The following is a 14,685-nucleotide window of genomic DNA, read 5'->3' on the forward strand; positions in this document are numbered from 1 at the left end:
TATTCTATGTCTGACGCAAGTTATTCTAATATGTTAATTACCTGTTGCTGGTTTGACCCAGACTTTATTCTTTAATTTACAATGTCTTATGGTCTCTTGGGGAAAAATGCAATTTTGTTTTCTTATACAAGATATCGTAAGTCTGCAGCACAGAAACAAATGCTTTAACCCAACCGAAAAAGCTGCACAGAAGTGATTATCAGACAGAATATAATGCTGAGCTGCATATGGTTTTGCAAGGTAAAATATTTGATCATATAGGATAGGTTTCAGAAGATGGAAGAGAACTGGATTTTGATACAATTTATGCTTCTCATCTAAACCTATCATTGTATCTGATGCTGCGCATTAAATGATTTGGAAAACTGTGTATTCTGATTTCTGAAATGTTGTTGGGTCAGCTCCCAGGCTAAAATAACATCCTTAAGTAGCTAGCTTTTCTCCATCTTAAGGTGTTTATCCTTGTGTATCAATGGGTGACTTTGTGCGTCCTTCCTGAAGGTATTAATTAATTAAAATAGATATAATCCATTAGGTATAGAAGATTACATTGTTGTAATTCCAGCTGTTACAAAAGTTGTGATGATTGGTTGGCTAATATTTAGTCAGAAAGCTGTAGCTAACAATGTAGAAGTAGTTTTCTTCCTGCTCTAGAAAATGTTCACAAAGAAACTAGACATATTTTTAAAAAAAAATGTTTTTTGTACATACTTCAGCAATTTTGTTCATTTGCCGCTAAGAAGTTCTGTTGCAAACATTAACGGAGATATCATTTATCTAGTGAGCAACACGTGATATTGAAATATTTTGTGTATAGCGGTCTAGAGGGGTATTTTGGTATTGAAAATCAAAGGAAAAGTGGAGATACAGAAAATTGGAAATGGGAAGTACAGGACACAGTCAAGGTTTCAATTGGCATCTGTGAAAAAGGCAACGATTAATGATTGTCACAGTTCATTCGTCAAAGCGTCATCAGTATTGATGAAGGGTCTTTAATGCAAAATGCTAAATTTGCCACTTTCCTCAATTGCAGTGACATTCTGAGTGTTTCCAGCGTTTTCTGTTTTGCTTTCAATATATTGTGTTAACAGTAGATACTTTTTGGCCTTACTTCTCTTATTCTTGGTAGCTTGTGGTCTAGGTTGAGGTTACGGAATGGTGGTTTGTATCCTTGGTAATATCGTTGAAAATTTCAATGCAAGGTCATGGATATTTTTATGCTTTGTTCATTTAAAAACAATCAAGTGGAGAAAGCAAGTCTGAATATTTTACGAGCTGCAAAATACAGTGTGTATGAGTAAAAATATTGTTGAGAGTCTGTTGAGAGTCTATTTGATTATATAAAGCAAATAAAAATACTAGTATTTGCATAGCTTAATTCACAATGCTGTTATTGCAGATAATGTTAATGTTGTCAGGTAGGAAACATACAACCAATTTGTGCAGTATATGTTTTAACAATGAGCAGTATGATCCAAATGTTTGGAGTGATGTTAATTGAATCATAAATATTGGAAGTACTCGGATATCTATGCTACTCTTCAACAGAATGCCGTGGCATTTTTTGCATTTATCTGAGAGGGCCTTGGCTTCAAATCTGAAAGGTTATATCTGTGATAGTGCAATGCTCCCTCGGTGGTGCTCAAGTCTCTTAAAATTCAGATTTCAAATCCTATTTATGACCCTTGGATTGAAAATACATTGAAGGATATGATTTGAAGTTGAATAGATGTGTTTAAGATCAGATAAAATATTGGGCTTCATGGGGATAGCAATCTGATCCCTTTTTTGTAGCATGCTACATCATTTCCCTTTTGTGGTTCAGTAAAATATACTGCTTGGAGTTTGACTTAATATGGTGAGTATAAAGAAAGGTTCAATAAGTGCAGGAGTAGGCCATTCGGCCCTTCGAGCCTGCACCGCCATTCAATATAATCATGGCTGATCATCCAACTCAGTATCCTGTACCTGCCTTCTCTCCATACCCCCTGATCCCCTTAGCCACAAGGGCTACATCTAACTCCCTCTTAAATATAACCAATGAACTGGCCTCGACTACCCTCTGTCGCAGAGAGTTCCAGAGATTCACACCTCTCTGTGTGAAAAATGTTCTTCTCATCTCGGTTTTAAAGGATTTCCCCCTTCTCCTTAAGCTGTGACCCCTTGTCCTGGACTTCCCCAACATCGGGAACAATCTTCCTGCATCTAGCCTGTCCAACCCCTTAAGAATTTTGTAAGTTTCTATAAGATCCCCTCTCAATCTCCTAAATTCTAGAGAGTATAAACCAAGTCTATCCAGTCTTTCTTCATAAGACAGTCCTGACATCCCAGGAATCAGTCTGGTGAACCTTCTCTGCACTCCCTCTATGGCAATAATGACCTTCCTCAGATTTGGAGACCAAAACTGTACGCAATACTCCAGGTGTGGTCTCACCAAGACCCTGTACAACTGCAGTAGAACCTCCCTGCTCCTATACTCAAATCCGTTTGCTATGAAAGCCAACATACCATTCGCTTTCTTTACTGCCTGCTGCACCTGCATGCCGTGCTGAGGTAGTTGTACAAAGATATTGTAGCATAATCTAAGCTAGTAAAATCTTTGTAAAATATGTAAGATATGCAGTAACAAAATGAGATGCTGTAACAGTGGAATATGAAACTACACATGGCAAATTCTTCACCAAGGGAATGAATAGAATTTGGGAGAATGTACATGAACTTTCTACATGTGATAAAATTGTACGCCAACTTGTACGGATTTTGATACAGACATTTACATGGCTATTTAGGTTTGTCTCGGGATTGTTTTTCTGAAGAAATTAATAAAAATAACTAATTCCTGATAAAAAGGACTTTTAAAAATGCACCTATTCCTCATCTGAAAACTAGCTTATTATTGTATGTGTGTTGTTTATTGTATGTTATTATTGTATATGTATATATAAATGTTCATTGAATTGCTGTTGGTTAGCACATTGTCTAAAACTGCATTATAACAAAAACAGGAAGAGTGGAACTCGCACAATTTGACAACAGTTGTGTGAAGCGTTTAATATTATGTCCATTGAGCTGTGAAATGCACCTTGAAGTGAAATTGTAAATGTTGCCCATCTGTATTCTGGGAATGATCTGGGCTGATCTGCAAATCCATCAATTGATGTAAGTATTCATCTGGACTTCTCCACTTGGAAAAATAAATTGGAGCCGACACAAATCTAGGAAGAACTACTATTTGCCTCGCCATAATACAAACTATAGTTGTTGGGTCAATTGAAACTTGCAAGAATGAACAGTAGATTTTTGTAGTGCATGGTATCAAGTGATTTTTGACCACATTCATCTAAATTGAGATAACGCAATGTTAGTTGAACAATGGAACATACCATCTCATTGTGCAATCTCCCAAGTAGTTTGATTTGTGATTTGTTCAATAGGATGGCTGTAGGTCATCCATTTGTGATTAGCATGATTAGTGCAAACCATCACAACCAAGCACAATTTTGTCTTTCTCTTTGCTTTTAAATATTCTTTCCTCAGTCATCACAGATTAAAAAACAATTGATTATTTCCCTGTTGAAATGCTCAGGAAAATTGTGGAATGGATAACACCAGAACTGTTTCTTGATTGAGTTTTTATTTCCAGGAAGATCTTTTTGATTTCAAATGCCCCAATATCTGATGAACTCCTATTCGTTATGTGCAGTATAATTTGAAACGTGTGTTTTAATTCAGACCAATGAATCTGTTTATGGCAGCCAAGGGTTAATAAAGTTCTTTCCCTACTGTTCTTCAAATTCCAGCCTCCATTTTCTCTAGTCACCTCGGCATAATTCTTTCAGTGCGATGTTGTGAAAACTACACGGGGTTCTGCTTTCTCTGCCACCTCCCACCTTTTCAGCGAGAGTCGTCTGTTTGGTTATGAGATGGGCAAACTGCCAAAAATGTGTGACAGCAATTAAGCGTATGCAAAACAGCGTTGCGTTTTGGGGAGGCGGTGCCTGCAAGCAACCATTCATCAGGACCTCAGTACCCAGCAAAAACTACTTTACTACAGAGAGAGCGAGACCAGAATTCTATTGCAATTTTCAAGTTCCCACTGTGTGTGTGTTTGTGTGTGTGTGTCGATGTTCGTATTTTTTTTTAATGTAGTTTTTTATTTCCTGTCCCGGTATTTGGCTGGCTTTCAACCGTCGCAGCGATCTTTTGTCTTATTTTGCCGGTCTCTCATCGGTTGAGACGCACTTGAGATTGGTGAGCGTTAAATGGGAATGAGAAATATGCAATTTTTTTTCCAAAATGCAATGTACCCTACCTCATTGAGAAAAACAATAAACGCCATATTTAGGGAAGATTTCAAATGGCAAATCCTTATATTTGCAATATATTGCTTAAAAAAAAGCTGTTTCATTTTTAATTCCCTAAGAAAATAACGACCTTCTTGAGATGTGGTCTGAATTGATAATTTGGTGCAGATTTATTTTTAATCGTGGATTTATTTTGCTGTGCAATGTTCATATTTGCATTTTATGTATTTTTAGAATGTACAGTTACTTTTTAAATCTTCTATTGATTGCTTCTGTTCAAAATGTTGTCCTTGTGGTAATTTTGCTATTCTGTATTTGCCCCACTGCATACTTCATAATGTTATTCCTTTTTTTAGGATCTGATGCGCTTCTTTTCCTATGTAATACCTTGCACATTTTTTTTTAATTTGTTGTGGATTTTGTATCCTCCCACTGGGCAAAGGACTAGTGATGAACACGGGTGCCAGTTTACTGTTGGTCCTTTGCCCAAATGATCAATCTCTAATACAAATCTTGACTGTGAATATGTCAAATTTTTTGACTGTTGGAAACATTGCAACTATCTCACCCAACAATCAGGCATACATTTTTTTCAGCAAGCTGTAAACCAATCAAGAGGCATGGTTAATTAGCTTTCTCTTCCTTCTCTCAGGTGTGATGTGATGGTTGTAATGCCACTATAAAGAGAAATGCTAGCTAAGGGAGAACTATTGAATAAATAGAACATTTCTTAGCTTAGATAGTCAGGATATTGACGATGATGGTGGGACTAAGAGCCAAAACGTTGAAGTAGGTGATGGTGCCATTTCTTCTTCTTTTTCCCTGCCCTCACTTTTCCCCCACCTATGTTAACAGGGTGTTGGTGAGTTAGGCAGGCTGTAATCCGAAAATTAAACAAGAATGTAACAAGACCAGTATAGTAATTGGAATCTTTAATCTTCACGTAGACTGAACAAACCAGTAGAGGATGTTTATTAATTGTGCCAGTTTCCTCGAAGTATATATAATGGGACAACTAGGAAGGATGAATTTTAAACCTATTTTTGTGCAACACTTGATAATCTGCAATATTGTTGTTGTGAAGGTGTCTCCAGGGAACCATCATCATCATAGAATTTTATATTGAAATTGAAAGTGATCCAAAATAAAAGTGGTGCAAATAAGGAACTTTAAAATATTATTTATAGAGAAAAGGAACATGAGTAACTAATGGAACTAAAAACGATCAAATTTTCAGACCTTATGGCCTAAAGAAAGCTTAGATGTTGGTAAATATCTCTGAAACAAATTCAACCTAGATTTGCTGTATTTTCAAATAGGAAAGGTTAGTTCAGAAGGTTAAGAGTTGAGATGGCATATAAACCATGATTATTGCAGACAATGAAGAAGAAAATAGCCTACTTTCTTATATAAGCTATTTTAACATAGTGGTCTTCCAGTAATGTTTGGGGCAAAGACCCATCATTTATTTATTTGCCTCCGTACTCCACAATTTGAGATTTGTAATAGAAAAAAAATCACATGTGGTTAAAGTGCACATTGTCAGATTTTAATAAAGGCAATTTTTATATATTTTGGTTTCACCATGTAGAAATTGCAGCAATGTGTATACATAGTCCCCTCCATTTCAGGGCACCATAATGTTTGGGACACAGCACTGTTATGTAAATGAAAGTAGGCATGTTTAGTATTTTGTTGCATATCCTTTGCATGCAATGACTGCTTGAAGTCTGCGATTCATGGACATCACCAGTTGTTGGGTGTCTTCTCTGGTGATGTTCTGCCGGGCCTGTATTGCAGCCATCTTTAGCTTATGCATGTTTTATCTTCAGCATATAAAAGGCATGCTCAATTGGGTTCAGATCGGATGATTGACTTTGCCACTCAATAATTGACCAGTTTTTAGCTTTGAAAAACTCCTTTGTTGCTTTAGCAGTATGTTTGGGATCATTGTCTTACTGCAGATTGAACCGCGGCCAATGAGTTTTGAGGCATTTGTTTGAACTTGAGCAGATAGGATGTGTCTATACACTTCAGAATTCATTATGCTACTACCATCAGCAGTTGTATCATCAATGAAGATAAGTGAGCCAATATCTTCAGCAGCCATACATGCCCAGACCATAACACCCCAGTGTTTCACAGATCATGTGGTATGCTTTGGACCTTGGGCAGTTCCTTCTCTCCTCCATACTTTGCTCTTGCCATCACTCTAATATAAGTTAATCTTCATCTCATCTGTCCACAAGACCTTTTTCCAGAACTGTGGTTGCTCTTTTAAGTACTTCTTGGCAAACTGTAACCTGGCCATCCTATTTTTTGCGGTTAACCAGTGGTTTGCATCTTGCAGTGCAGCCTCTGTATTTCTGTTCATGAAGTCTTCGGCAGACAATGGTCATTGACAAATCCACACCTGACTCCTGAAGGGTATTTCTGATCTGTCGGACAGGTATTTGGGGCTTTTTCTTTATTATAGAGAGAATTCTTCTGTCATCAGCTGTGGAGGTCTTCCTTGGCCTGCCAGTCCTTTTGCGATTAGTAAGCTCACCAGTGCTCTCTTTCTTCTTAATGATGTTCCAAACAGTTGATTTGGTAAGCCTAATGTTTGGCTGATGTCTCTAACAGTTTTATTCTTGTTTCTCAGTCCCATAATGGCTACTTTGGCTTTCATTGGCACAACTTTGGTCCTCATGTTGATAAACAGCAATAATAGTTTGCAAAGGTGATGGTGCACTTTAACCACATGTGATTTTTTTTCTATTACAAATCTCAAATTGTGGAGTACAGAGGAAAATAAATAAATGATGGGTGTTTGTCCCAAACATCATGGAGGGCATTATAGCTGCATAATACCTTTGCTCAATAAACCTTGAAAGAAATTGAAGTCCAGATTCAACACTGGTGATAAAATAGATGAATGCATTACGTTAAAGCTTCCAGATTAGACCCAGAAAATAGAATCTTTTTTTCTATACGAGCATAAGTTTATTTTAGGAACTAAGGAGAAGTTCACAACTTGCTAATTTTCAGTTTGGTTAATCGTTTCCTTTAGGTGGTTGAGTGGATTGGTTTGGTCCATGATAAATTAAAATACAGTCTGTGGAACACAGGCTGGTGTTGATACTCGGCAACAGTGACTTCTGTTTTGATAACTGAGGCTTCTTTAGGTTCACAGAGACACGTCCGAGGTGTCCTTGTATATCCGACAATGAACTAAGTTATATCCAACAATGAGCTTTTTTGTGTACCTAGGAGAAGAAGTAGTCTTAAGGTATTTGCATTTGTATATGTTAGAACAACTGGAAAAGAGTTGTGAAGGAAAATTGAGAACAGATGTTAAGGTGGTCTTTTTTATATTTTGAAGGTGATCAGCAGCTGGAGCAGGTTGCCAATGAATGTGTCTAAGATCAGGATGTGGAAGGGGCTGGAAGTTATAATAGGAAGCAAGTATGGATGGCTTTTCGTCAGATGTGATTTTGGGCTGTAGTCATCATCTAAATCAATCTGAGGGTCTTGGTCCTCATTTTTCTTTTAATTCTGTTGACAAATACAAACTTTGTACTCGGAGGTGATGGGGTGAAGATTAGCAGATGGAGTGATTGGGGAAAAAGACATGAAAAATATAAATGGAAATTCAGTTATGGAGTTATTTTTGTGAAATAATTTACAGCTAAATTAAAAAGATACTTATCCTTTGTCTTGCATTATATGAAATCTTGATTTAAATTATATTCAACGTTTATTTCATTGATTCTTGGAATATGGGTGAATATAATGAATAACTTTCTATGGTGAATAACTTTGTTTTGCATCACCCAAAATGCAAAAAGAACAAACTGAACCTTGTATAACCACTGAGGAATGTAGTAATTATGTCAATTATGGAAGCAGTTAAAGTGGGGAATTAAGAGTGGCATGCGTAACACCCAAGACAATTTAAAATTATATTTGTTTTTGCACTGTTTCTTCTCGCTATTCACATTCGTGGGACTAACTATTTTTCACCCAGCATCTGTAGTTATTGTAATTTATTAAAAAAGTACTGCAATTGGTATCATCTCACAGAAATGTACGCATCCCATAATACCCGTTTGTAGATTGGTTCTATGGCTTCAGAAAAGCTTAGTTAAAATATATAACAAACATATATTTTGGAACACTAAATTCAGAATTTAGACGGAAAGAATCTATTGGAAAATACAATTTTCTTGTCATGTATAATTGAACGATATATCTGTTTTAAATAATTCATAAGAATGCTTGTGCATAAAGTTTCTTATTTCTGTTTATGTGAAATTATATAACAAGCTGGTGAAGTAATAAAATGTGTAATTATTTGTGTTGCAGGATCTTTGCACCATATGTAGTTGGAAGTGAAGACCTGTTGGGCTTTAGACGCCCTTGAAAAACTGTTACAGGTAATATGTATTTTTGAAATAAGCTGTTGAGCTTTTTTTTTAATGTAAACCTGTCTCCAAATTAATATTAAAATCTATTTTGTACTTTTGCATAAAGTAGCAGCAAGCTATCTACATTGATGCCTAGAATGATTTGGAATTTGATTTGTAGGAATTGTGAAAATATTTATTTTAATGAATTTAAGGTATTAGTAAATAGGAAATGTATGATCATTGGCATTTGTTCTTGTTGGTTACTTTTAACACTTGGTTCCACCTTCCTATAAAATTTAAAAGGTCAACAGTGCTATAGTTTTAACCTGTTATCTATTCGTTTACAGATTAAACCGAATGGTCAACAGATTATTGTTTCCCGTTCAAATCTGGCGCTTGATATGTGGATGACTGGTATTAGAAATGGAGCAATGTCACACTAGAGTGTAGTTGAGACTTATACATATGAGACTTATACATATTGTTACTAAGGAATAGTCTAATGTATAATATTAATGCAGATTATCATGAGCTATTCTGCATTTCTCCTTACTTCGGTGAACTCTGTCCAGGTGAAATGGAAAATATTCTATTCCCCATCTTTGGAGTCTAGTTTCAGATAATAGTAATTATGATATAGCAGAATGATAAAGTTATATTAGTGGATAGGGTAGTTAGGTCTCAGATGTAATATAAATGCTTACAATGCTTGAGTAGGTATATCATTGGTTGAAATAGATCTTTCATTTGCACTGTCTTTGTAATAATATCTTCTGACTTTATAACATTAAAATGTTTTTCTTTTCAGTGTTTGTACAAAAGTGTTTGCGAATATTTGCACAGAAACCCTTCTCATGCAGGTTAATGACGGGTCAAGGCACCAGGAAACAAATCCCAAGACGTTCAAGGTAAAGATGTCAGTTTTAGACTTTCTGGATTCTATTCAGGTCTATGCTTGTGATTGTTTAGACGTTTATATTAAAGGATTTTCTGGGAAATTCATGGTCTGGATTGATTTAGATGCTTTAATCTTGTCCAGAACAGAGAGTTCTATAATCGACCTCTACAAGGACTATAGAGGAAGAAATCATCCAAAGTCCTTGGTGGTCATTACTGCTGATTGTTTTTGCAGAAGTTGTGATGTGCATGCAACAGAATAGTTTGCCAGCACATTATGTCTGGGCTTGTTTTCTAACGGGAGCCAAGAAAGGCATTTAAATTTGATCAAACATTGAGTGTTCCAATTCTAGTTGCTTTGATCAGTTGTGTCTGAGAAAATGGTATCATGGATTAGTTTTTGATAGCTGCAAAAAATAATAGTACATGTTGGGGTTCATCTGATATACTGAATATTTGATGTTCTACAATAGTGCAAAATGTAGCATGCCTTAATGACTACCATGTATCATCTATATCATGAAGCGCTTTCAGACGCTGGTCATAGTGTACATTAATTCCAGCCTCCCAGACAGCTTTGATCCACTACACTTTGCCTACTGTTACAAGATATCAGCACCACACTTCTCTATAAAACAATTAGATAACTTAGGTCAATACCTTAATCCCAACCAAATTCATCTCCAAACTCCTGGACCTAGGAGTCAACACTACCTTCTGTTACTGAATCCTTGACTTACTGATTCAGACCACATTCAGTGAGGATAGGTAAAACTAAATCCCCCACAATAACTTATCATTGGTGACCCACAAGGATGCATTCTCAACGCCTTGCTATACTCCCTATAAACTCACGACTGTGTGGCCAATTCTACTCTAACTCCATTTACAGGTTTGTAGTGATCCGGATCTTAAACTATGATGAGATGGATACAGGAGGATATAGAGAGTTTAGTAACATGATGTCAAGTCAACAACCTCTCCCTCAATGTCAGAATATGTATTAATGATTTAGATGAAGGAATTAAAAGTAACATTAGCAAATTTGCAGATGACACAAAGCTGGGTGGCAGTGTGAACTGTGAAGAGGAAGCTATGAGGATGCAAGGTGACTTGAATAGGTTGGGTGAGTGTGCAGATGCATGGCAGATGCAGTATAATGTCGATAAATGTGAGGTTATCCATTTTGGTGGCAAGATTAAGAAGGCAGATTATTATCTGAAAAGTGTCAGATTAGGAAAAGGGGAAGTGCAACAAGACCTGGGTGTCCTTGCACATCAGTCACTGAAAGTAAGCATGCAAGTACAACAGGCAGTGAAGAAATCTAATGGCATGTTGGCCTTCATAACAAGAGGATTTGAATATAGGAGCAAAGAGGTCCTTCTGCAGTTGTACAGGGCCCTGGTGAGACCACACCTGGAGTATTGTGCAGTTTTGGTCTCGTAATTTGAGGAAGGACATTCCTGCTATTGAGGGAGTGCAGGGTAGGTTCATGAGGTCAGTTCCAGGGATGACGGGACTGTCATATGATAAAAGAATGGAACGACTGGACTTGTATTTGCTGGAATTTAGAAGGATGAGAGGAAATCTTATAGAAACATAAAATTCTTGTGGGATTGGACAAGTTAGATGCAGGAAACATGTTCCCGATATTGGGGAATCAGGGGCCACAGTTTAAGAATGGGTAGGCCATTTAGAACTGAGATGAGTAAAAACGTTTTCACCCAGAGAGTTGTGAATTTGTGGAAGTCTCTGCCTCAGAAGGCAGTGGAGGCCAATTCACTGGATTCAAAAGAGAGAGCTCTTATAATCAAGGGATATGGGGAGAAGGCAGGAATTTAGAACTGGATGAGCAGCCATGATCAAAAAACGGTTTTCAGGGCACCCAGAGAGTTGTTCAATGCTTTTGCAAAAGGGAAGTCTCTGCCTCAGAAGGCAGTGGAGGCCAATTCACTGGATGCGGTCAAATTTATACTGGACCAACCAACTACGGCCAAAAAAGCAACCTATGGCTCTACTTCCTCAGGAGTCCGAAAATGCCTTCAACACCTCTTACCAACTTCTACAATCCATCATAGTGCGTATACTATCGATTTGTCTGCCTTCTCACCATTGACTCGATCTATATTTCATGCTGCTAAGACAAAGAACAGTGGACCCAGCACAGATCCATCTGTGGCACATCAATTAGGAAAACCAACAGGCCACTACCATCACCTGATAGTTCAATCAAGCCGATGTGAAATACAGTTGGCTAATTCACCCTAAAACCCATGTGATGTAATGGGATCTCATGAATAGCCTACCATGCAAATTCATATCCTTTCATGGCCATCTCAGTAAGTGCATGTGAGTTGTAATCATTTAAGACTTGGCTCATCTCCTATGGCCCGACATGTTAATCCTTAAGAAGGCCTATTCTCTGCCTTGTTACCCATTTCCTCTTAATATACCTGCTGTGTTTACTGTGTCTGCAAAACGGCAGTAAGTAAGAAATTCATTGTTCCGGTCCCGGTGAATTTAACAATTAAACATTCTTGACTCTTAAGATCTTTGACTTCTTTTTATCTTTTCTGCCAGAGCTAGCTCAAGTCCTCTTTTTGTCCTCCCAACTTCCCTCTTGGGTACGCCAACATTTCTTATATTCACAGATATTGTTTGATCTCAGCTGCCTATACCTGACAAGTCTCCTTTATTCTGACTAGAGCCTCATTTTCTCTCAACAACCAGGATTCCCTGAATCTGCCAGCCTTATCTTTACTCACACGTGAGCATTCTGTCTGAACCCTCTCACTCCCATCTTTTAAAACCCTTCCACTTGCCAGACATCCCTTTACTTGTAAGTTATATCTCCCAGTCTCTTGTCTAATTCCTTCAAAATTGGCCTTGGCCCAATTTAGGACTTTAAATTGTGGATGAGTCCTACCTATTTATATAACTATTTAAAAATGAATAGAGCTGTGGTCACTGCTTCCAAAGTGTTCCCCTGCTGACACTTGCACTATCATCATTATAGACAATAGGTGCAGGAGTAGGCCATTCGGCCCTTCGAGCCATTTAATGTGATCATGGCTGATCATCCCCAATCAGTACCCCGTTCCGGCCTTCTCCCCATATCCCCTGACTCCGCTATTTTTAAGAGCCCTATCTAGCTCTCTCTTGAAAGCATCCAGAGAACCGGCCTCCACCGCCCTTTGAGGCAGAGAATTCCACAGACTCGCCACTCTCTGTGAGAAAAAGTATTTCCTCATCTCCGTTCTAAATGGCTTACTCCTTATTTTTAAATATCATTATTGCTTACTTCTTATTCTTAAATATCATTATCATTATTACTGTATACCATTTTTTTGTAGTCAAGAGGTTGGTATAATTCCAGCTACAGTTTTGATTATAATGAGCTGATACAGCATAGCCCAATAATTAGCTCTGGGATGGTCCTTGGCTGGCTGACTCGGTTATATCAAAGGTAGACACAAAATGCTGGAGTAACTCCGCGGGACAGGCAGCATCTCTGGAGAGAAGGAATGGGTGACGTTCGAAGGGTCTCGACCCAAAACGTCACCCATTCCTTCTCTCCTGAGATGCTGCCTGTCCCGCTGAGTTACTCCAGCATTTTAGGTCTACCTTCGATTTAAACCAGCATCTGCAGTTCTTTCCTACACGTGACTCAATTATATGCTGGCCATGGGGAAAACTTAAGAATAACTGTTTCAAAATTGGAGAAATTTATTTTAGAATATTTGTATGTTTTCTATGCGCAAAGCTAATGCTATGGGCTTGTTTTTTTTATACCTTCGAGCATGTGTTTAGAATTAATCATTGCATCACATAATTTTTTAAAATTTATTTTGGGCTGAAGGTCCAGACAATGGACAATATTACATAAAAATACATTGCATATTAAAAACATCATAAAACACATATACAATCTTAGCATACATTGTGGGGAGTTCTATTTGCTTCCTGCTGCAAGTATAAGGAAATATGAGACTGTGACACCAGTGTTTATAACCTGAACTGGAGGCAGCTGGCTGAAAGAAGTCATTGAGCCTACGCTGAATTAATATCGGTGGAAATGAATTATCGATGTAAAGCATGCTTCGGCAACCCTGTCGTTTTAGCTGCCTCTGCTAATTCCTTTGCTCCTGTATCATCTGAATTTTTCTGTGAATAATTGGAAGAGACAAACACAGAAGTGAAGAGTTAGTAAATTTATCCTGTATTTTACAAAAATCAGTGGCTATCCTGTATTTTGGTTAAGTGGTCCTTGTTTATGGGTGAGCTTTGACAGTGACTGTTGCTGGGTGTCTGGCTTCGTTCACTGTGAGCACCGTTGTCTGATCAAGTTTAATTGGAGAAATTAGAACATATAATCAAGGCTGACAGTTTGGTTATTTTCTGAGGGAATCCTGTACTGTGGTGGTCACCCTCTTTTTTTTAAAGGGACATCAAACTCTGATTTTTTCTACCCTCTCAGATGGATATAAAATATCCTTTGATGCTATTCAGAGAAGCCTATAAGAATTACAATGCTAACACTCAAATACTTAAAATAGAATACCTATTAATTTCCCAAAAATCTATGCTGTAGATCTGACATGCCTGAAAGGTTAGCTCTATTTCTTTCTCCACAAATGTTGAGTATCCGCAGTTTTTGTGTTTTGATTAGCATGCCACTTTTTTCATTGTATTCCTGCTGGGTTATCTTCATTTCAACTGTGACCACTTTCACCTGCTTCTATCACCTGCATTATTCCTGAAATTTTGAAAGGCGCCGTTAAAATAGTTTTGTTTTTCATTTCATCCATGTAAGAAATTAAAGCCAAACTGGATTCTAGTTTGATTCAATGTTCACTTTCAGCTATGCATCTCTGACGTGTCAAGAATGTGGAATCCTTGCTATTTTACTTCTTCTCTAGTCCAGGCATGTAGGTGATTTTCATAGCACTCTGCTGTTAATTGAATACACTTAAAACCCTGTTGCTTCTTCCTCTGTTGCTTTGCTCTTTGCTCTCTTTTCAGAAATGAAAATAACAATGTATTGGATACTTTAATCTGACATTATTCACTGGTTTGTGTATTTTCACTAATTT

The 14,685-nt window shown here is 37.4% G+C and overlaps 1 protein-coding gene across 3 annotated transcripts in view; it reads left to right on the top strand.

The window, feature by feature from the left end:
- Positions 1-14,685, top strand: part of tnrc6ba (trinucleotide repeat containing adaptor 6Ba) — a 140,570-nt gene that overhangs the window by 13,838 nt on the left and 112,047 nt on the right. For all 3 annotated transcript variants that reach the window (XM_055663122.1, XM_055663123.1, XM_055663124.1), the window contains exons 2-3: positions 8,652-8,722; positions 9,504-9,603. In XM_055663122.1, the coding sequence (XP_055519097.1) occupies positions 9,550-9,603 (54 nt within the window). In that variant the 5' untranslated portion in view covers positions 8,652-8,722; positions 9,504-9,549. The remainder of the gene's footprint in view (positions 1-8,651; positions 8,723-9,503; positions 9,604-14,685) is intronic.

The sequence above is a fragment of the Leucoraja erinacea genome, chromosome 37 (genome assembly GCF_028641065.1).
Source record: "Leucoraja erinacea ecotype New England chromosome 37, Leri_hhj_1, whole genome shotgun sequence".
Lineage (NCBI taxonomy): Eukaryota > Metazoa > Chordata > Chondrichthyes > Rajiformes > Rajidae > Leucoraja > Leucoraja erinaceus.